At 40.6% G+C, this 23,668-nt stretch overlaps 1 protein-coding gene across 6 annotated transcripts in view; it reads left to right on the top strand.

The window, feature by feature from the left end:
• ATRNL1 (attractin like 1) overlaps positions 1–23,668 on the top strand; it is a 1,008,890-nt gene that overhangs the window by 118,626 nt on the left and 866,596 nt on the right. For all 6 annotated transcript variants that reach the window (XM_053305805.1, XM_053305806.1, XM_053305802.1 and 3 more), the window contains exon 6: positions 17,917–18,091. In XM_053305805.1, the coding sequence (XP_053161780.1) occupies positions 17,917–18,091 (175 nt within the window). The remainder of the gene's footprint in view (positions 1–17,916; positions 18,092–23,668) is intronic.

The raw sequence follows: 23,668 nt of genomic DNA, 5'->3' as shown, positions 1-23,668 counted from the left end.
TGGGATAGCTGAATTTTATTGTCAATGTTGTTGCTGTTGTTATAGATTTCGTCGCAGAATATAGGCTGTTCCCAGTAAAGTTGCTTTTTGTAATTGGCTGATGGTGATTTCTGTGGCCCCTATGGTGCTGAGATGCTCTTCAAGTTGTTTTGGAATTGCACCTAGGGCGCTAGTTACCACTGGGATGATTTTGGTCTTTTTCTGCCACAGCCTTTCAGTTTGAATTTGTAGATCTTTGTATTTTGTGATTTTTTCTATTTCTTTTTCTTCTATTCTGCTATCCCCTGGTATTGCTATGTTGATTATTTTAACTTCTTGTTGTTGTTGTTGTTGTTTCTTGTTTACACAGTCAGACAGGTGCTATTGACTGGTTTGTTTTATCCAGACATCGAGTCCTTCCAAAGGACCTGGGATGGCTGAATTTTACTGTCAATGCTGTTGCTGTTGTTATAGATATCGTCACAGAATATAGGCTGTTCCCAGTAAAGTTGCTTTTTGTAATTGGCTGATAGTGGTTTCTGTGGCCCCTATGGTGTTGAGGTGCTCTTCAAGGTCTTTTGGAACTGCACCCAGGGCGCCAATTACCACTGGGATTATTTTGGACTTTTTCTGCCACAGCCTTTCAATTTCAGTTTGTAGATCTTTGTATTTTGTGATTTTTTCTATTTCTTTTTCTTGTGTTCTGCTATCCCCTGGTATTGCTATGTCAATTATTTTAACTTGTTTTTCTTTCTTCTTGACTACAGTTATATCTGGTGTATTGTGCAGCAGATGTTTGTCTGTTGTTGTTGTTGTTGTTGTTATTTTACATTTATAAACCGCCCCATCCAGAGACTCTGGACGGTGTACAACAACTTTTTAAAAAGACTTAAAACCCACAATTCAAACACAATGCTAAAAACAATTCAAAAACAATTAAAACCATTTAAAACCAATTAAAATAATTTTAAAAAACAACACTTTACAAGCCTTGGAAGGCCAGGCCAAACAAATAAGTTTTTAGGGCTCTCTTAAAGGCTGACAGCAAGCCTAAACTGCGGATATCTGCTGGGTGTGCATTCCATAGACCAGGAGCAGCTACAGAAAAGGTCGGTCCCGAGTTGCCACCAGACATACCAGTGGTAACTGAAGACGGACCTCTCCAGATGACCTCAACAAGCGATGGGGATCATAACAAAGAAGGTGCTCTCTAAGGTAACCTGGACCCAAGCTGTTCAGAGCTTTAAACGTAATAACCAGCACTTTTTATTTCGCCTGGAAACATATCGAAAGCCAGTGCAGCTGTTTTAAGAATGGCATAATATGTCTCTCTGGGTTACCCCAGAGACCAATCTGGCTGCCACATTCTGAACTAACTGAAGTTTCCAGACTATATACAAAGGCAGCCCTACATAGAACGCATTGAAGTAGTCAAGACTGGAGGTAACCAGCTGATGCACCACTGTTTTGAGATCATTCTTTTCAAGGAATTGACGCAGCTGTTGAATCAGTCGAAGCTGATAGAAAGTGATCCTGGCCATAGCCTCCACCTGAGATACCATGGTGAGGACTGGATCCAAGAGCACTCCCAAGCTGCATACCTGTTCTTTCTGGGGGAGTGTAACCCAATCCAGCACAGGAAGATCTAACTCATCCTTTAAATCCCAATCCCCCACAATGGCACCTCTGTCTTACTTGGATTCAGCTTCAATTTGTTATCCCTCATCCAGCCCATTACTGCCTGTAGGCAGGCATTTAGGGAGTGAATGCCATTTCCTGATGAGGATGATGATGAGGATGAGGAGGAGGAGGAGGAGGAGGAGGAAGAGGAAAAATAGATTTGGGTATCATCAGCATACTGATAACACCCTGCACCAAATCTCCTGATGACCTCACCCAGTGGCCCATGAAATGTAAATATTAAAAAGCATTGGTGACAGAATGGAGCCCTTAGGGACTCCATATAATAGCTCCCATTTTAAAGAGGAACTGTCACCAAGCTCCACCATCTGGAATCTGCCTGAGAGATAGAAGAGGAACCACTGCAAAGCAGTGCCTCCTATCCCCAATTCCCCCAGGCGATCCAGAAGGATACCATGGTCGATGGTATTAAATGCCGGCGAGAGATCCAAAAGAACCAACAGAGTTACACTCCGTCTGTCGATTCCCCGGTAAATGTCATCCATCAGGCCGACCAAGGCTGTCTCAACTCCATAGCCCGCTCTAAAGCCAGTTTGAAATGGGTCTAGATAATTGGTTTCCTCCAAAACTGCCTGGAGCTGGTTAGCCACCACTCTCTCAATCACCTTGCCCAACCATAGGATATTGGAGACCGGCCTATAACTATCCATCACTGAGGGATCTTGAGAAGGCTTCTTAAGAAGTGGTCTAATCATTGCCTCCTTCAAACAAGGAGGCGTTCTATTCTCCCTCAACGATGAGTTAATGATATTAACGAAGCCATCCCCAACAATCTCCCTGCTAGATAAAAGCAGCCAAGTCACGCAAGGATCCAGAGAGCAAGCTGTAGGCTGCACTGTCCCAAGCAGCTTGACCACATCATCAGGCATCACAGATTGAAACTGATCCAATCTAATACTGCAAGAGGGATTGCTGGACACCACCTTAATAGACTCTGCAGAAACAGTGGAGTCCAAGTCTGCCCGAATACAGGAGATTTTGTCTGCAAAGAACACATTAAAAGCATCACAGCAGAACAAAGTCCCCGGGAATTGGTTTGAATTGGAAGGAGCCTGAATCAAATGCCTCACAACCCAGGACAGCTCTGCCGGATGCAAACCTGCAGAAGCAATGCGCGCAGACCAGAATTGGTTTTTTTTGCCGCACGCACCTCCTCATAAACATTCAAAGGAGCTCTATGCTGTGTCCTGTCACATTCAAGCCGAGTTCTCTTCCACTTGTGCTCCAGTTGTTGCTTTGAAAACTGCCTTGGAGGGTTTTGATGTTGGTCCTGCCAGCGATTCTGGCACCTTGCTGCTTCAGACCCCGTAACTCCTCTGTATACCAAGGGGCCACTTTTAAAGCAGATTGGAAGGGACGCTTAGGAGTGATCGTGCCTACTGCCCTGGTGTCTACTGCCCTGGTGTCTACTGCCCTGGTGTCTACTGCCCTGGTGTCTACTGCCCTGGTGTCTACTGCCCTATTCCAGGTTCCCATGAGGGCATCGACAGAATCGCTGGCTGGACCAACATCAAAACCCTCCAAGGCAGTTTACAAAGCAACAAGAATGAAAGGATGATTCCCTGTCCCAAAAGGACTCATAGTCTTAAATAACAAGAGGGCATTGTACTGGTCTGAATAGAGACAGTTTATTTCATTCATTCATTCATTCATTCATTCGATTTCTATACCGCTCCTCCAAAAATAGCTCAGGGCAGTTTACACAGAGAAATAATAAATAAATAAGATGGAACCTTGTCCCCAAAGGGCTCACAATCTAAAAAGAAACATAAGATAGACACCAGCAACAGTCACTGGAGTTACTGTGCTGGCGGTAGATAGGGCCAGTTACTCTCTCCCTGCTAAATAAAAGAGAATCACCATGTTAAAGTGTGCCTCTTTGCCAAGTTAGCAGGGTTGCTTTCCTCTGCTAATATAGAAGAACCGTCTTCTTTTTAAAGAAGGTGCCTCTTTGCCCAGTTATCAGGAGTTGTAGAATGCATCCTTATAGTTATCTATTCTGGCCTATGTGCATTTCCCATATCCAGGAAAGAAAGGCCATCTATCTCAAATCTCATGCTACTATTTCTATGGGACAGGGTAGGTATAGCAGCAGACCTGTGCATTACATTCAAGTTACTGCTGAATTATTAAAAAGTAGAGGTGAGGATAAGGGGCAATGTAAAATGCAGCATGAGGAGTTGGGATAGGAGATAGTGAACTTGGTTCCAATTTCTCTCTCTCCAACTGCTTTTGCTTCCCTGAATCTGAAAAGGCACCCCTGCCATTTCACACATGCAGTTCCATAACCTGGCACATTCTAGAGTATAATATGGTTCGTGCTTCCCTCCCCAGTGCTGGCAGAAGCAAAACTACTGGTTAGGCACAGAAAACAGAAAAGTTCATTTTGGATGGCAAGGTGTCTTCAAATACTACAGACATTCAGCAGTGGCAGGTACACTGTGTGTTTGGTGGCCTGATGCTAAGTGAGAAATCCTACCCCCATGCCTGAGTAAAGAGTAGGCTGAGTGTCTTCCTGCTGAATTCTTTTCTGATGTCTCTGGAATGCAATTGCTTGGGGGAATTTGTGTGGGTTACCTCTCCAATATCTTGAGAGCTTTTCCCATAGTTGCATAATTCATCCTGCCCTAGTTTCTTTTCAGCATTTTTTTAAAAAAAAAAACCAAATATTTTGAGGAAAATATTACACCAGGACCACAGGAATGGCAGGAGGTGGGACATGCTGTTTTTCAGTGCATGTGCCATTTTTAAAACTATGATTATTTAAGTATTATGTGTGCAATGGGGAGGAAGATATAAAATGTGCTGAAGCTGCTCCCCTTGTACACTTGATTGAGCCACATCTTTGGTTGCTGACAATTGCCCATTTTTCTGACAATCACACCTATTTTAGAAGCCACAGGAGCTTGCTTTTTTGCTCTTTAATGATTACAGGGGTTATCAGGAAACTGCCCCCCCTCCCGATTCTAGTATTCAGTTTATGCACATTGATGTGCTGATTGCAAAGTTTCCATAGCCTAAGCATAGTGCAGACACCTGTGAGGTATGCTTGAGATTCAGCAGGCAGGCTCCCCAAGATTCAATCTCTTGCCTCAGTATGTGTACTGAGAAAACACATTAGTTTGTTGCTGAATGGAAACCATTACCAAATGGTAGCTCTATCTTCATAATATGAAAGTAGTGAACTACTAGGAATAACAGGTAAACAAGTGTAGAATTTTTTTTAAAAAATCTGTGAACATGTGCATACTCACATAAATGTTCTATCTTTTTAGATTTAAAAACTTTTTGTACAAGGTTTCTCAGTCATTCTGGAAAACAATTGAGCTTACTCAGCACTGCGATGCTGTTAGACTTCTGTTATTCTTGTATGATTTGTGCTAAGTTGGTTCTTGATGGAGATTACCAGAAATGGATCAATTGACAGGGTACTAACTAAATCTTTGCAATCTTGGACTTTTTAAATAAACTTTTGGTTTTTATCCATCATTGATATACTTTGGATTGTATTTAATCATCCATTTTGTGGTTTATTTGAAATTTGTGTTATATATTTTCATTATTAAAACATTATTTGTATTCTGTACACTGTAATTTGTCATCCCCAATGGTCCACTACTTCTGTATTTTCTCTTTTTGTTTTGAGTAATATTTGTTTGTGCAAGCTCCCTCATTGTGTATAGTGACAGCCATAAAAGTAGATTTGAAGTTGAAAATTTGGTGTTTGAGGTGGTATTGGCTATGTCAGCTGCAGCCTCCAAGCCAAGCACACTAACTAGCATGAGAGAGAAGATAGAAAGTCTCTGCTTTTGAATTGATGACAGCTAGCTTGGGCTCAAAGACCGAGTCATCACTAAATGAGAATTACTGTGCCTAATGAATTTGATCATTGCTCACCTTGTCACCTCCAAATCCCAAAGAAAGAGATTCTGCACTGGAGTCAGCAGTGGCGCTGAAGGACACTGACCAATGTCACAATCTCTTTTATATCTTAAGTTCATAAAAAATTTAGACGTCTGTGCCATACAAGAAGTATTTGCAATACTTTCTCTATTTCTCCCTATGAGGAGAAACACTTCATTTCTTCTGTTCATGATGACTGCCATTGGACAGTGCCAACTGTCAACTGCCATGTGTCAACTACACCCCCGCCACACACACACTGGGATACTCAGTTTATTTTTTAGGAATTCTTGAAAAGTTTAGATTCTTTGGTGTCTTCATTACATACCTTCATTTCTTCTGTTCTTTTTGACCCCACTGCTTTGCATATGGGGATGGGGAATTAGTGGCATCTCATGTGCCATCTACTCCCTCCAACCCTCAAGCCACTGGGTACTCAGTTTATATTTTAGGAATTTTTGAGGTGTTTAGATTCTTTGGTGTGTAATGAATCCTAATATGGATTTATTATGATGAAAGGTTATTAGACACCAAAGAGTCTAAACACTTCCTAGAACTTATAGTGAGTAGTATCCCACTGCCTTGCGGGTGGTTGGGTGGCGTCTAGTTGGCACATGGCAGTTGACAGTTGTTACTGTCCAAAGACAGTCAAAATGAATAGAAGAAATGAAGGTGTCTAGTGAATCCTCATAGGGATTCATTGAGGAAAAGTTATTATACACCAAAGAAGCCAAACACTTTTAAAACAGTGACCACATATTTTGCTCCATAACTCCATGGGCTAGAGCTTAGCTTTTTTTAAAAAATGAAAACTGTGAATCTGGGGGAAATGATAGTAGGAGTCCGTATCTCGAAGCAATTTGCATTAAATCTGGCATGATTTTATTTGGACGCAAATCTAGCCAATGGACCACAGGGGCGATTTGTTCTGCCTCTAAATCACCCAAATCAACTAGATTCGGGTACAAAGTGATTTGTACCCGAATCAATTCACACATCCCTAGTTAAATATTTCACTTTGGATGTGGATGCTTGCTTAATGAATACTGTCTAAAGCTAAATGTGAGAATGAGTGAGCTACCATGTATGCTTGTTTTCATTAATAATTTGTGTTTTTATAAAAAAAATTTGTTGAAGAGCCATAATTTTTGCTCTGATTCGCAAGATAACTTAAGGAAGTTGAAACAAAATAATACAAGAGCTAAGATTAGTAGAGTAGGATTTGTTAAATCTCTGATGTGGAATATAGACACCTATATGTAGCATAGGTCAATACCTTTTGTTTCCCTAAATTCTCTTTTGTAAAAAAGATGTTTTCTTAATTAATTAGCAGTTAACCATCTGAACTAAAGGAGGCTAGTTCACAAAATAACTATTTTAGTTCACTGGAGGTTAATTCAAATAGGAACAGACATTAGATTTTTCTTTATTATACCCCATAGAGTATAATAAAATTAGTCTGTAGTTCACAAATATATGAGAGAGCGCAAAATATTCTAGTCCCATGTGAAATGATAAAATTTGATAAAACATTAAAGTTTTCTTTGGCACCATTAAACATTTTTTTAAAGTATGCGTTTGTATAAACATTTGATGGTATGAAGAGATAATTTATATCTCAATATCTTTAAAGCGTGTCAGTGTTTTTTACTTGAGATGTCACCCATATTGTCTACAGTACTGGTCATATTGACTACATTCTCATTGCTTTTTATTGAACACGAAGTAAAGAATTGTGTACTATAGCAATTATTAGAAGCCCCTTTTCTTAAATTATACTATAAAAATCCATTATTTGTATGTTCATAGGTAGCTTAAATGTATATGTGAATGCTATTTCAGAGCACTTGCTACTATTGCAGATATATGAGATATCAATTGAAAGATTCTAAACAATAGTTTTACCTAGAAGCATTGTAGAGATGGAGATCAAATGGCTTAATCTCTTTAAGAAAACTTTATATAAGCAAGAAACAAGAATCCGCTCCACAGTTCTCCTTTAATGTATGAAGTAACAAAAGGTCAGTTTGTAAAAGTCAGTTTGTCTGAAGCTCCCACCTGTTGGTCTGCAGCTGTATCCAGGCCTGAAGGAGAACAGGTCTGTTGCTCATTTCTCTCTTGAATATATGAACATGAGGACATATTCAGTTTCCATTCTAAATGTAAATGGTATTTCCCCCCCTTGCCTGTCAAAAAAGGAGTGTGTGTTGTATTTTTTGCACCTCCTTTATGCCATCATCTGTAATCTTCCTGTTGTTCCTGCTGACTTCTGTTACTTTTCTGTATTAGAACAAAAATGTTCTAATTTTTGAAAATTGCCATTTATAACTGAGGCAATTTATAAATGAGGGTGTACAGGTTAAAAACCCTCTAGCGATCCCATTAGATGTGTTTGACCTTTAAAACAACTCCAGTGAGGTTACAACTAATTGTCTAACTAATATCAGAGGTTACCTATAAAAAAATACACAGGGAGCTTCGTATATCCCGGTTGTAATAAAACTACTACTTGCCAAAATGTATCCTCAGATTAAGTATGGTGCACAATTGGGCCCATTTATTAATTTTGCTCTGCTAGAAACTCTTCAGACTGAGTTCATAAGAACTATATTACAGCTGCCATGTTGTTACTGGAAATCCATTATATTTTATTGGTTAAAATTGGTATTTACAAAAGTGGGTTTAGTACATTTTATTCTGGGAGACTCTTTTAACTCCAAATGGAAATTGGAAATTATGAAAAAATTATTAATATACAGATTTTCTCAAGATGGTCTTATCAGGTTAAGCTTTGACCAGGCCAGAAGAATTATTGTGCCACGTATCCAGGACGTGGAGTTGCAGATGGAACACACAAAGTTACCAAGTGACATTTACATAGGTAGTCAGGGCACTGATCTTAGGCCTGCTACATATTTAAGTAGTATCTTAATCTCAAAGTTTAGACGAGCTCTAACACTTGCCCGTATAAATGCTCTTCCAACAGCCACACTCCATGGGAGATTCCAGGGTACACCATACATATTAAGATTATGCCCCTGTGGATCTGGTAACGTTAAAACAACTGCTCATGTTCTCCTGTATTGTGAATATTACAAGGACATAAGATGCCAGTTAATTGCCCCACTTTTGATTAATTTTCCGGGTCGTGGAGATGATTTTTATTTAAACTATTTGCTTACTAACCTTAACCCAGATGTTATCCATATTGTGGCCAAATATTGCTATATAATATGCCAAATTCACATTAATGTAGTTGGATTTTACAAGATTATCTTATTCTGTTTATTTGTTTTATTATTTGTTGTACTGCTGGTCTACGACCAAAATATAGTTTTACTTACTATAGAAAAAACATGTTTATTCCTATAGTTAAAAAGTTAACACTTACAGTGAAACCAAGGACTGGGATCCAATGAGCTACTTCAGCTGCTCTAGAGGCTACAGAGTTCCCAGTAGGACTTTTAATGCTTAGAACACCACACCACCTTCTGCAAATTATGTTGCAAATGGAGATTAAAGTATTCGTAGTTTCAATTGGTTAATTGTTTTTCAATGTGGAATAGGCTGGCTGCTGGTGAGTGTGTTAAAAAGCAAGCTCAAAGTCATTTGGTCATGTGCAACGTTGCACATTTGTTTGGGTTTTATCAGTATTAGAACAATTAGTTAAATTAATGAAGACAAGAAGAGCAGGAACATTTTAACCAAAGAGTACATTTGGATCAATCAAAAGGTTCATTCTGTTATTGACCAGAAGAGCAGGAACCTTTTAATCAAAGAGTACATTTGGATCCATCAAAAAGTTCATTCTGTTAATATATGATCCAGAACAAAAAACTGCTTCACTTTGTTCTGATGAAGCCAGCCACCAATAGAGATGCCACTCAGTCATCACCAAGGAATGAGTATGAAATAGCATACAGGAGAGAGAACAGCAAATACATGTAACAGTAAAACCAGGTAGGAGAGTAATCAGCTGCATCTCACAGTTCCAAGGACTTCAGGGAGCCAAGAGCCAATCTGTTCATGGCACACATAACAGTTAATGGTAAGATTATTGTGGCACAACCAAGTTTTTGTTTACAGTATCAGATTTCATGTGCTTAGTGATCTGGTTCAGAAATGCTTAACAACTGACACAAAGCAAACTGCACCATCAGATGCTACTAATTTGACTAAGCACACGCTAGCATCTTGAGATTAAAAAAACATTGTGGAGTCCCTTAAATGCACAGTTTATGGGCAACTTTGCTAAGTTTGGCTTTGTTATCCACTATGAGACACTGGATACCTGAGGAAGCAAAGAAAACATTCATAGTTCTGATACAAAGATGAAGATAACTTGGAATGAAACTGAAGTGGCAGGTCAGTTTGCATCATGCACAGCTCTTGTAAAGCAAATGCACTCATTCTGACCAAAGTTCTCAATGAAATTTTGTACATTTCAACTTAAATCCTTGATGTATATTTCCATAACATCTCTCGCAGGTAAAGCATTAGTTGGTAAATTGTGAAATAATTTGTTTCTTTTTTGGTGTTTCAGGAGTAAGTGTTTTACCACTTGGTGTCACTGTTCTTCACAAAATATTGCTTCTATAAGTTAAAATGAATACTGAATTATATCATTCATGTGTTTCTAGCAGCTCATTTTAAACATATGAACAATTTAACATAAGAATAATAAAATTTTGTCATTTCAGTAACCAATAAAACAAAACAGGACCATTCACCTGTTGGGGGTTTACTGAAACTTAGTGAGATGAAACACATAATTGGAATTTAATACTTAAAAGGTATAACTTGTTCAAAAGGCATAGACTCAACCAAAAGGCAGGGTAGGATGGGGGAAGCATTATAGGTAAAGGATATATGGACCTACACACTAATCTATGAATACGAGTGTGGAAGCCCTGTTGAACTGTCTGGGTAAAAATAAAAGTGGTCATTTAGTACAGAGCACCTGGCCAAACAGAAGGCATGGATATTGCTGTCATTAAATTAGATCACCAAACTTTCAAAGAGACAAGCTATGGTATTAATGGCAGACTTCCGCAATCCTGACATTTGCTGAGAATATGTATAATAAATGCTTGCCTTATGGACAACTTCATCATTCTACAGGTAGAAAAGGAGGTCAGCTATCATGGGCTTTATGCATACTAACAAGGAAGAACTGGTTGATAAAGTGAAAGTGGCAGAAACTTTGGGGGAAACACATCCATGTCACCTTCAAATTCACAATATCAAGGGGTGGGGGGAGGGTATTTGAACATATACCCTGGATTTCAGGAAAGCCAATTTTAATGAGCTCTGAAGGAAAATGTGGTAGGATCCCAAGGCTAGATATTTCAAAGAAAATAAAATTGGAGGATTGGGAGATCCTGAAAAGTGAAATGCTAAAGGCACAATAATAGAAAATTCCAGTGAAAAGGCAACATGGGAAACATTTCAAGAAACCAATGTGGCTGTACAGTGAGCTTTCTGAAAAGCTGAGAAATAAAAGGGCATGTATAGCAAATAGGGGAACATATAACCAAGGAACAGTACAAAAACTGTCCCCAAGCTCTAGGGATTGTGTTAGGAAGGCTAAAGCTCAAAATTACTGGAGGCTTATGAGGGATGCCAAAAACAACAAAAGGTATATTTGAGATATGTCTAAAGAAGAAAGTTTAGGGAATAAGTTTGTTGCTTAGAGAAGATGGTGACATGGTAGTAGGCAACACAGAGAAGGGGCAGCTGCTTCACTCCTGTTTTGTATCTGTCTTTTGCCACAAGGGATGGGGCACAACCTGGCAACAGTTCTGCTAAGGAGGGCATGGGTAAAGAGATAAAGGAATTCTTAGTTACTTTGAATGTGCGTCTCTAGGGTCAGATGAATTATATCCTAGGTACTTAAAGGAACTTGTAAATGTGATCTCGGAGTCACTGACCTTACTTGACAGGTGAGGTGCTGGGAGACTGCAGATGAGAAAATGTCTTCAGTAAAGAACAAAAGGAGTCAGGCAATACAGACCTGTCAGTCTGATGTCAATGCCTGGCAAAATCATGGAACAGGTTATTAAATAGTTTGTCTGTGAGCTCTTAGAAAATAATGTGATTAGTAAGAGCCAGGTTAAGTTTGTCATTAGTAAGTGACAAACTAATATGTGACAAACCATACTTGTATCTTTTTAATAGAGTTGCTAGTTCAGTGGATCATGAGAATGCTGTGGATATTGTATATCTTGATTTCAATAAAGCATCTTTGCTGACAAGAGAGTAATGTGGGTTAGATAATACTACTGTTAGGTTGAATCACAACTGGTCGAACACCCGCCTCTTCAGTGGTGCTGGGCCCATTAGGATGGTCTGCCCAAGAAGGCTTTTGGATCCTATAGGATTCCAAAAGGGCTCGGAGGGTTTTAGTTGGTTCTCCTGGTAATTCTGTTGATGCCCTGGTGGAGACCTGGAATAGGGAGCTTACCAGGGTAGTAGACACTATCGCCCCTAAGCACCTTCTCCATTCTGCTTCAAAACTAGCTCCATGGTATACTGAACAGCTACAGGAGTTGAAGCGGCAAGGGAGAAGACTAGAGCGCAATGGAGGAAGACTCAGCTTGACTCAGCACAAAGCCCATTTGAAGGCTTACTCTTTGACTATACATTCAGCAAAGAAGTGATTCTGTTCTGCAAGTTCACCTCCAGTGTAGTTGTCCAGAGTTATGAGGGGATTAATTCGGGTTCCCTCCTCTCTGAACTTAGTTCTGGATTTTTCATTCTCCCACTGTGAGGCTTTTAACAACTTTTTTGTGGATAAAATCTCTTGCATTTGAGCTGACTTGGACTCCATGGTTATGGTGGGGTCAATTGTAGAGGTGTCCAGTAAGTCCTCTAGCTCAATTTGAATGGATCTGTTTCAATTTGTGACTCATGAGGATTTGGGAAAACTCCTTAGAAATGTTTGGCCTACCACTTGTCCTTTGGACCCATGCTCAACATGGCTTATAATATCTAGCAGGCAGCCTGTTAGAGATGACCTGGTTAACATCATAAATGCCTCACTGAGGGAGGGCAAGATGTCTTCATGTTTGAATGAGGCAATTGTGAGACCTTTGCTTAAGAAGCCTGCCCTAGAGTTCTCAGTGATAGATAATTATAGGCCAGTTTCCAATCTTCCTTGGGTGGGCAAGATAACTGAGAGGTGGTGGCTGTTCAACTCTAGGCAGTTTTGGAAGAGACTGATTATCTAGGTTCATTTCAAACTGGCTTTAGAGCAGGCTATGAGGTGGAGACAGCCTTGGTCGGCCTGATGGATGATCTGTACCAGGCAATGTACAGAGGGAGTGTGACTCATTTGGTTCTTTTGAACCTTTTTGTGGCTTTCAGTAGTGTCGACCATGGTATCTTTCTGGATCGTTTGGGGGATTTGGGAATAGGTGGCACTGTTTTGCAGTGTTTCCATTCCTATCTCTCCTGTAGATTCCAGTTGGTGTCGGAAACGACAGTTGCTGTATGGTGTTCCCGAGGGCTCCATTCTGTTTCCATTGCTTTTTAACATCTACGTACATGAAACTGCTGGGTGAGATCATCAGGAGATTTGGAGCAGGGTGTCATCAGCATATCAATATGCTGATGACACTCAAATCTACTTCTCCATGACATCATCATCAGGAAATGGCATAGCCCCTGCAAAGTCAGGAATGGACTCGATGAGGGATAATAAATTGAAGCTGAATCTGAGCAAGATGGAGGTACTCATGGTAAGGGGGTCAAGGACGTGATAGATCTTCTTCTTCTTGGTATGGTTACACTCCCCCTGAAGGGACAGGTATGTAACTTGGTAGTACTTCTAGACCCAGGCCTCACTCTGGTTTCTAAGGTTGAGGCTATGGCCAGGAGCACTTTCTATCAACTTTGGTTGATAGGCTAGTTGTGTCCATTCATTGAAGATAGTGATCTCAGGACTGGAGATCAAAGCTGGAGTGCGGGGTGGGGGAATAATTAAACCCTCAGAAGACAGTATCAAGAGTCAAAATGATCTGGACCGGCTCAAACATTGGGCCAGAACCAATGAGAGAAACTACAATTGAGATAAACGTAAAGTCCTGCATTTAGGAAAGAAAAATTAAGTGCATAAGTATAAGGTGAGAGAGAGCTAGCTTGTCAGCACTATACATGAAACGGGGTCTAGGTGGGTCTAGTGGGCCACAAGTTTGAACAGGAGCCAGTAGTGTGGTGCAACTGCTAAACAATTTAATGTATCTTGGACTGTGTAAACAGAGCTGTAATATCCACATTATGAAGTAATAGTTCCTCTCTGTTCTGTGCTGATTAGACTATATTTGGAATACTAAGTCCAGTTCTGGGCACACTATTTTAAGAAAGACATTGATGAAGTGGAATGGACTTATAGAGGGACAGTGGAGATTTTGAAGGGTGAGAGAATGTTGAAGGAGCTATGTACATTTAGTCTGAAGAGAAAGTGGGCTGTGGCCACATTGAAATATGTAAAAGAGTATTGTGTAGAAGGTGGAGTAGACTTGTTCTCTGTTCCTACTGAGGCAGAACTATAAGCAGTGAATTGAATTTGCAAGGAAACAGATTTAGCCTAGACCAGTGGTTTCCAACCTGGGGTCCTCAATATGTTGCTGAACTACCCAGCATCCCCAGACATAATAAATGGTAGCTGGGGATGCAGAGGTGTACCTAGGTAATTTTGGAGCCTGGACCTAATGGCCCTTTGCCCCTGCCCCCCCAAGATAAACATAATTCCCCTACGCGTACACATACTGTGACACATACAGTATTCACTGCGTGGGTTCTTGAGGGCACAAACAGTAAGAATGTAAAACGAGTATATTCATGCAGATATGCATTAGTAGAAATACAATGTGTAACTTAACCTATTCCCATCCAACATAGTTGGATGTTGCTGCAGCACAGCAGAGATCAAGCCAACAACTATTTATCTGTCAGCTGCCTTGGTGACACAAGGAATAAGGCACCTGGACCCCCTTTGCCTGATTCGAGACTGCGCTTCTCCTGCCAGCACTTTTTAGTATACCACTTTTTCCAGCTTTCTATCTTATGATGCCAGAAAAGTGAAAGTGCAATGAAAACTTGAATACATACTGATCAAAGTGGCAAATAAGTGACAGTGTAAGATCCAAAACATGCAACATATGCTCTACAACCAGCTGTCTCCATCTGGTCTTGTTTTAGGTGGTGCACAGTGAAGAAAATTCTGGTTGCAAAAACCAGGAGGAAAATCCCAACTCAAGCACATTTTCTGGAAGTAAACTGCAGACAGGAAGGCACACGTTTCTTCAGAGTGTACTAAACACAATCTCTCTCTCATTAGTAACAGCTCTGGAATATAAGAATTTGGATTGGAGACTGTAAAAGGTGCATTTGTCCTGCAAATCCAAAGGTCAGCCTGGATTTAAAGAGTTTTTACTTATCAAACTGAACACAGAATGAAGTGGAAAGCTTTAAAAAAGGAAGTGCGAGAAAAAAACTAGAGGGGTGTGTACAAAAAAGAATGGCAATAAAAAGGTGCATGAGAAAGCACACAGAAAAATAAGTCTCGAGAACATAATGTGTGAATGATAACACATATTTTTGATAGCAAGAATTTCATGCATGCACAGTTCAGAGGCTCTAAAACAGAAGCTGCAGAGGCAAGTTTATGCAAAGGTCTTGGGTGAATCCTTGTTATATTATGAGAAGTGTAGTTTAAAATGGAATGTGAAAAAGTATTAGACAGCGATATGCTTTCTGTGTGTATGCCTCTGCGCACATGTTTTACAGGATCTACCATGGGGCTTTTATTTAGCCAACTGTAATCTAACAAACAAAAAAGAATCAATTTTAATAAACTGTCAAAGTATACATGAAGTGATGCATGCAAATTAATTGTAGTTTAGGAAGGGTGGCTTTATTGTGCCTCAGAAGTCTGGAGAAAACTTTACAGGGTGACTTTATCACAGAGAATCTAAAACACAAAGTAAAACTAGGGGTAGCAGAGAGAAGGAAAGCTTGAAAAGTAACTCATTTAATTTGTGGGGGCAGGGTTAGAAAGACACTTTGAGTGGGGAGGTATGGGTTATTAGGTGATGAGGAGGGGAGCTCAGTAAATAAGGACTGGGAGACTCCTCAGATACTTGGAGCAGGATCTGCAGTCCTGTAGGAAATGTGCTTTTACCTGAGGTATTTTACCTGAGGTATTTGCTCTTCCACAAGCAAAGCCATGTGAAGGGTCAGTTTCAAATGCCAGGAATGAGACAGAAAAAAACTACTCTGCTTATGCCACAAATGGATATCAGCACTTTACCTGTTTGTTCTCGACTGGGTTTTTTTCTTGCCTGTGTGTGTGTCACCCAGCCAGCCAAACACAAGAGGCACGCACATGCGCTGGCTGGCTCGCTGCTGGGGCAGGAATTGGTGCTACCTCTCAGCTTGAGAGTCAGTGACTGCAACCTGCCTGCTTCAGAGTCTCACTGCCTGCTTGGGTCCTTGGCCAGGCCTCACGGCTGTTCGGCAACTCCTGCTGTTTCTATGCTGCCTAATTCACTCTCCTCGTGCCGTCGAGTGGCACACACTGCAGGCACCGTGCTGGATGTCCAGGCAGAAGCAGTTGTCTGCTGCTCGGCAGTCTTCTCACCTGGCCTTGCCCCACCATCTCGTGCTTGACTGGAGGTTGGATCAGCCAGCAGGAGGCGGGCAGTAGTAGCCCTCAGCCCTCAGTCACTGCCAGTCACACTCCTCACACTTGGCCACTCCTCACGGCACCACATGCGGGTCAGCGGTGGCCCGTCAAGCAGCAGAATTTGGGGGCCCGGACTTACATCTGCAAGTCCAGGGAGAAGGATGTCCCTGATGCTGGGAGTTGCAGTTCAGCAACATCTGGATCACCCCAGGTTTGGAACCACTGGTCTAGACATTAGGATGAGTTTCCTAACTTTCAAAGCTATTCAACAGTAGAACAGTTTGCCTCATGCAGTGGTGGGCTCTCCTGGAGGCTTTTAAGCAGAAGTTAGACAACTATCTGTCAGTGATGTGGCAGCAGATTGTTGGACTAAACAGAGGATTGTATTAAAAGATCTCTATGGCCTCTTCTAGCTCTAAATTTTGTGTTTCTATGCCGGTCCAACCACATAAGGACTGGCATCACTGGTGGGTCAAGTCAGGCACGCCATCTTGAGCTGGGGTAGATGACATCACAAACTACGCCATTGAGGTGCCCCTATGTGTCACTCACTACAACTGTACAAAATTTGGAGGCAGTCCACAAGTTAACCCACTTGTGCCTCAAGCGTTTGTGTGTCCGCCATCTTGAATCAGCGTGGATGACATCATCACAAACTATGCTTTTGAGCCATCCCTATATGTCCCTACAGCTGTAGCAAATTTGGTTCACTTTAATTGGTTAGGCAGTTCACAAGTTAGCCTATTTGTGACCCAAACATTCACACGTCCACCATCTTGAATTGGGGTAGATAAACTACACATCTGAGGTGTCCCTATGTTTCCTTACAACTGTACCAAATTTGGTCCAAATTGTTTCCCACTTGTGCCTCACACATTCATGCATCTGCCATCTTGAATTGGGGTGGGTGACATCATCACAAACTACACTGTTGAGGTGTCCCTATGCATCCCTAAAACTATACTAAATGTAGTTCATGTTGGTCCAAACATTGCGAATTTGATGGGACACACACCCCCACACCCCTCATAAGTTTATTTTCTTTAAAGAAAGTAGGCTAAAAATGTTGGTTTAACATTAAAGAAAATGTTAACTTTAACTTTTATTTAAATCAAGAGTAAGCAAATCAGACATGTTTTCAAATGCATAGCACAATGTGTTTCAGGATCTCAGTTTAATTCATTTATTTTAACAAGTTTATTTTTTTTAAAAACCTTTAAATTGTTCTAAAGTTTTAGATTTCCTTTTGGAACAGATGCTGAAAGAAATATTATCAATTTGTTTTTAATAAATGGGAATGTGCCCTGTTTCCCTGTTGCTTGTCAAATCATCAAACCTTTGAAGTAGAACAAAAATTCATATAAATGTCATACTTCTGCATTCATAAATATCTGATCTTTTGGACAGTTGTAAATTTTCAATCAAACATAATACAGCTCTCTGCAGTATTATATCTTTTAAAAGGCACCTTGTCCACCAAAAATTGTTGACTTGGGTGTGACTTGCCTTTTCAGCATATCTGTGGAGTGATATCTAAAATTTTGTCAGCTGTGAAGCTTTTCCATCTAACTTGCTAGTGATTTTAACACGTGTGCCTATCAGGTTGTTCAGCTGCACTCAAGTGTGACTTTTTTTTATATATACAGGTCCCGATTGTTCGTTGAATGTTCCTTCCACAGAGTCTTATTGGATTCTACCTAATGTGAAGCCATTTAGTCCATCTGTAGGCCGAGCTTCCCACAAGGCAGTTCTACATGGAAAGTTTATGTGGGTTATTGGTGGATATGCTTTTAATTACAGTACATTCCAAATGGTATTAAAGTAAGTAATTTTTGTGTGTCTGTCTCATTATTTTTGTCTGAATTTTTTTGTTGTCACACTCTTTCTTCCATGGAAGCTTTATGGCTCAGGTTTCAGAGAGACAATTTAGTATTTTCTGAAACAGAGTGCAAACTAACTTGCTAGGTAATAAAGTACTCTAACTCTTCACTATTTTCATATCGGCACATTTAGAAGTAAATTTGCACAATACTGCATAGTCTTTTTGGACTTGATGCACAATCAGGAGTGAAGATCAACAGCATGGTAAATCTGACAATTTGAGGTGAATGCTTAAATGTTGTGTTAATGCTATGTTCCATTTGTTAATAATCAGCATGCACATATCAATCACACAGTAACTCTTGTGAGATTTAGTGGTGGAAGCAGGTGCTATTTTATTGGAGGGTTATAGAAGATATTTGTTTTGTAAAGCGAAACACAGTCCAAATTGGCATTTTCAAGACAAGAATAGGACCCAGTTAAAGTTTTAAATCAAAATGTAATAAGTAAGATAGAGTGGATGAGAACTGATGTTAAGACTAGAACTGTTGGAGGTAAACTGAAAGTTTAAAAGATAGGAACAAACAAAAGAAATGGCTATCTCCAAAAGAAACCACTCATGGGAAAGCTTCAGAAATGTGTGTGCCATTTCATATTCCTATATGTTTCATGAATGGTTATCAAACAACAACAAGGCACGTAAAGGTGTGGATGAGCAGGATCCAAAGGGCACACACTACGCACCAGGAGTTTTTAAAGTTTCCGTGTTGCCTGTAACCCCAAAAGGTTGCAGGACTTTCAGTAAGTCTGTGATGGAGGGCTAGGAAGCAACAAATAAGGTCATGTATGTTTCAGAACATTAAGATTCATATCTGAGCTAACGATGACCCAGAAATTATATAGACATTTATACCATCCCAGCAGTTGGATGTCATTTCAAGGTAATCCTATTGTAAGATTGTTGTGTGGATCCAGGAACAAGACATGCATCCAAACCTTGGCGCAAAATCTGAATGTAGCACTTAGTATTATAGAGCAGGACCACCAAGAACCATCTCAATAGGAGTTAGATGATTGGGAATACTCCTGTTTAGTTGATTACTTCCTGTGTCTTTTGAGATGGTTTATAACCACTGTTGACCAATAGGTTTTTCAAGTCACACTTGCAATTAGTTAAAAGTCAGGTAGGAGTAATGAAGTATTTTATTAATCAGGCATGATCAGAATTCTTCTGCACTCCATTCGTGCTTTTAAGTTGACTGACTTCTTGTAGCTGTTCCTTAACTCCTCCTCCTCCTCCTCCTCATTGATTTATTAACCCTGTCTGGTTTTTTTAAAATTTCTTACTTAGTTCTATGTACATTGATGCAGTATACAGCAGGTTGGTGTGTGTTCCAGTCAAAATAGTAGAGATGTAGTGTTTCCAGCTGGCTGGTGCTCCTACACCAGTGGAAGTCAGCCTCTGTAGTGGTGTGAAAGAATGCAGTTGCACAGTGACTTAAAATGGTGTACCCACACTTTTGCAGTGCTACTTACATTGGAAACAATGTAAGTTCTGCTGCACAAGGGCTGGTGTGCTGTTTTAAGCCATTGCACAACTGTGTTCTTGCATAACACCACTGGGGCTGGCTTCCACATGTGCAGCAACAGAGGCCGACCAGGAACACTAGTGTTGCCTTGCATACTGGGGGGGGGGGCATTGCTCTAAACTTAGGATACACAAGTCTGAGAGGGGGCAACCTTGCATTGTTCTTTGAGACAATTTAAATGCTTTCAATAAAATATGATTAACAGTCACTATTGGGGAATATTAAATAGCTTTAAACCATTTTAAATCACTTTTGAAACATACTTCAAAAACAGTATTAAAAACATTATTATAATACTGTGAATAAAAAGGACCACTCAGTCTTATCAAAAGCTTTTTCTGGTGTCTAACAACATGACTAGGAAAGATTCGTTTTCTTAGCATATTCCATAGTATTCACTGTTTCTGTAATGTTGTTGTTGTTGTTATTATTATTATTATTATTAATTCGATTTCTATACCGCCCATCCAAAAATGGCTCAGGGCGGTTCGCAAAGAGAAATAACAAACAAATAAGATGGCTCCCTGTCCCCAAAGGGCTCACAATCTAAAAAGAAACATAAGACACACACCAGCAACAGTCACTGGAAGTACTGTGCCATTCTGTTGGCCATTCTGCACAATGCAACACTGGTGTTTCTGACCTGCTGGGGCTGCTATGCATGTGAAAGTGACATTGTTTCCCATGGAAGTAGTGCTGCATAAGTGCCTGTGTGCTATTTTAGGCTTTTGCACAACTGCCTGCCTGTGCAGTGCTGCTGGGGCTACCATTCATGTGTGCAGCAGCCCCAGAGGGTTGGATATTCCAACACTGGATTGCACAGCATGTTAGCCATTAACTTTTAAATATCTATTGTTTAAGAATTTTATCTAGTATAATTGCTGTTATTGAACAATCTTTATTTTGTTTAAGGGCAACTATAATTTTTGCTTCATTACAAGAATTAAGGCAAAGACCTGCATTTAAGCATTTAATTCTATTTCAATGAGGCATCAAAGGATTAAGGCAAACACCCGTGTGAAGCCCTTAATTTATTACATTTGACAATGGGACAATTAAGAGAGCAGCAGCAGGGACAGAGCCACCATTGAGCAAATGGGTTTAATGAACCAGGGCTGCCACCAATCAGGGTCCATGCCTGGCACCCCTGCCACACCCCTTGCATATGACACCAGACACAGGGCACAGCTTTGCTTACAAACATTCCCATTTGAGAGCAAATACTGGCCAACGCTGCTCTCGCAGCATGGCTGAGAGATGCTCTCCCCGCCTTTAAAGACAGGGAAAGCATTCCTGGCTGCGCTGTGAATGCAGTGCTGACTAGTATTTGCTCCCAAACAGAGTGCATGGCCCCATTTGCAAGTGAAGTTGCTCCACCACCAACCAGCGCCACATTCACAGCTGACTGGTATCAAACAGGGAATGCAGCCCCATTTGTAAGCAAAGATGCACCTCCTGCATGCAGCAGCATCCGATGTGGCAGGGGGGAGGCACCGCAGCGGGAGGAACATGGGCTGCCAGCTGGCTTCCTCCACTGCTGATCAGCAGACATTCTCTATAATAGCTTTAAAATTCCTTCATTATTTCTGTATTTTTACTTACCACTGAATTACTTGGTCTCTATCGACAGCACTCTCATTTTCATTTGTTGTTCCTTTAAATTTAAAGTACAGGAGTTTATTAGCCTTCCCTGCTTTTTCAAAGTACTTTTGTTTTGTGTAATTCAATCTCTTATGTTTTATATAATGCATATTAGCTGCAATTTCCTTCAGAAAGAGATTATTAGTATTCTTATACAAAGCCAGATGAGAGAGACTATAAAAGAACCACCTGTTAAGAGTGGACAGATAAGCCTGTCATTATCTATATAACAGGGATTGAGAAAGCTCTCTATAGAAATAATTACAGTAAGTTGTATCAGAAAATTAGTTCATCAAATTGAAACATGGTACAAATTAAATCTCTGAGTTGAAAGGATGAATACAATAACAATTATGCTTCTTTCACAAATAAGCTTTCAGGCTATTCATACGTGTGTGCAAAACTGGGCTAAGGTAGCCCAGACCTGTTTTGCATGCACTTGTGAACCACTGCGATTGGGCCCAATCACAGCGGCACCGTGGCGGCAAACCTGCCTATGGTGTCACCCTTCAAAATGAGGTTAAGGGAGCGAGTGCTCCCTTAACCTCATTTTTTTGTCATGTGACAGCTGTGGCTGCAAGCAGCTATGGCTGACAGACTTGGGGTGGGGTGATGCCTCCCGGTCCCCCAGCTGGCAACAGCCAGTCTTGTGTGGACAGCCAATTCACCCACCAGGGATGGCGGAATGCTAGTCTGGTAAGCTCTTTTGGGCTTCCTCCCACAAACCTGGTAGCCCTTTCTCACTGCTCTTTGTTTCCCAAGACTTACTTATTTAGACCTCAGTTGTTAAATTAAGCTGTGGCAAAAGCTTAATCTCTTGTTTAGCGATTAATCTCTAATCTGTGGTCTTTAGAGCCATATTCCTCTTGCTCTGAGGAATATTGTCTTCAGAAGGCAATACTCCTCAAAGCAGAGGGATATGGCAGATAATTTAAATTTCACACTGGCAAACTATGGTTTGAGAGGGCCTCCAAACAGGGTTAAATTGTGGTTTGCAGTCTTGGTTTGGAGGGCTCACTTTGATCACAGCTTTCTTTTAGACTAAGCTGCTATTTGATTAAGTGAGCAAGTCATTTAATAAGCTGCATACAGGAGGGGTGGAGGGAGTGCAGGAACATATGGCTCTTTCTTCTTTGTTGTCTCTGTGCATCATGGTATTCGTGCCTGTGCAGAGGCCATTATGGAGCCTTCTAAAGAATTAGATTTTTGGCAGTAGCCGCGCTTCCTTTTCAACTACTCTGTGGCTTTCCCACTGCCTCAGTTTTTCACCTACTGCCATAGACTGCTCTGAACCGTCTGTAAAAGAAAAGAAAAAGGACTTTGTAAAGAGAATATATCTTTCCTGAATAAAGTACCCATTTTAATTCTTATTAGTTTTATTCTATCTTGCTTCCGTAGCATTGTATCTGCCTATAGGTCTTGCATTTTCTTTGATTGGTTGCCCTCCCCTTCACCCTTCCATAGTTGATAGCTGGTACAGCTTTGTTCTAATGCTGTACTGCCTGCACTGCAAAGCTACCAATTTTGGATGGCCACTACGAGTGCCTCTCTTGCTATGGAGGAAGGCACAGAGTTGAAGCGTACCCAATTGGCAAGGGATTCATGAGGCATTACAGCAGGCTTACCGTAACAGGGCCACATGGCTAATCCCTCCTCTGGGTGAGAGCGTTCCTCGCTAGCTCTATTCAGCCCACAGGGATAACCTTTACCGCTCACCCTTTGAACACAGAGCCAGGCTTCAGATGCTGCGCTAGACCCTCCCTAACTGGAGCAAGATTTGGAGCACTACACAGAGCAACCTGTCCTTCCCAGTGGTTTAGAGAATAAAAAACAGCTTGCTATGAAACTACTTTATTAGTAATACCTTTCATTTTATATAAAGAGAATTAAGGATAATTCATCTTGGTCTCTGGACATTGTGTTCTTGAACGGTAGTTCATTATTGTATTTTTATAATAATATTTGAGCTAAATGAAGTGTAATATAGCTGATGAAATGGTAGTTTAACCAGAACATGAAATCTTGAATTTTAAGTACATTTGTAGCGACAGAACGTTCTTAGTAGATATTCAGTAGCTATAATAGTGTTGAACACTCCTCACTTTCCTGAGCAGTGAGAAGTTTCAGAGCAGCACTACTGGATCACATTTTCCTTGGAATACAAGCGCACTGGAGATTAAAGATTCCTTTGTAGTAATTGTGGTGTTTATACATATGCATATGAAACAAACAGCAAGCAGTCTGTAAAGTAGCAGATCCCCAGAAGAGAGTTTCTTACACTCCAAGTTGTTACACCTTTGGCCAACTCACGGTCTCTAAATTCAGAACTATTGTGCACGAGAAGCAA

The sequence above is a fragment of the Hemicordylus capensis genome, chromosome 3 (assembly GCF_027244095.1).
Source record: "Hemicordylus capensis ecotype Gifberg chromosome 3, rHemCap1.1.pri, whole genome shotgun sequence".
Classification (NCBI taxonomy): Eukaryota; Metazoa; Chordata; class Lepidosauria; order Squamata; family Cordylidae; genus Hemicordylus; species Hemicordylus capensis.
This window is presented reverse-complemented; position numbering and strand designations above follow the sequence as displayed.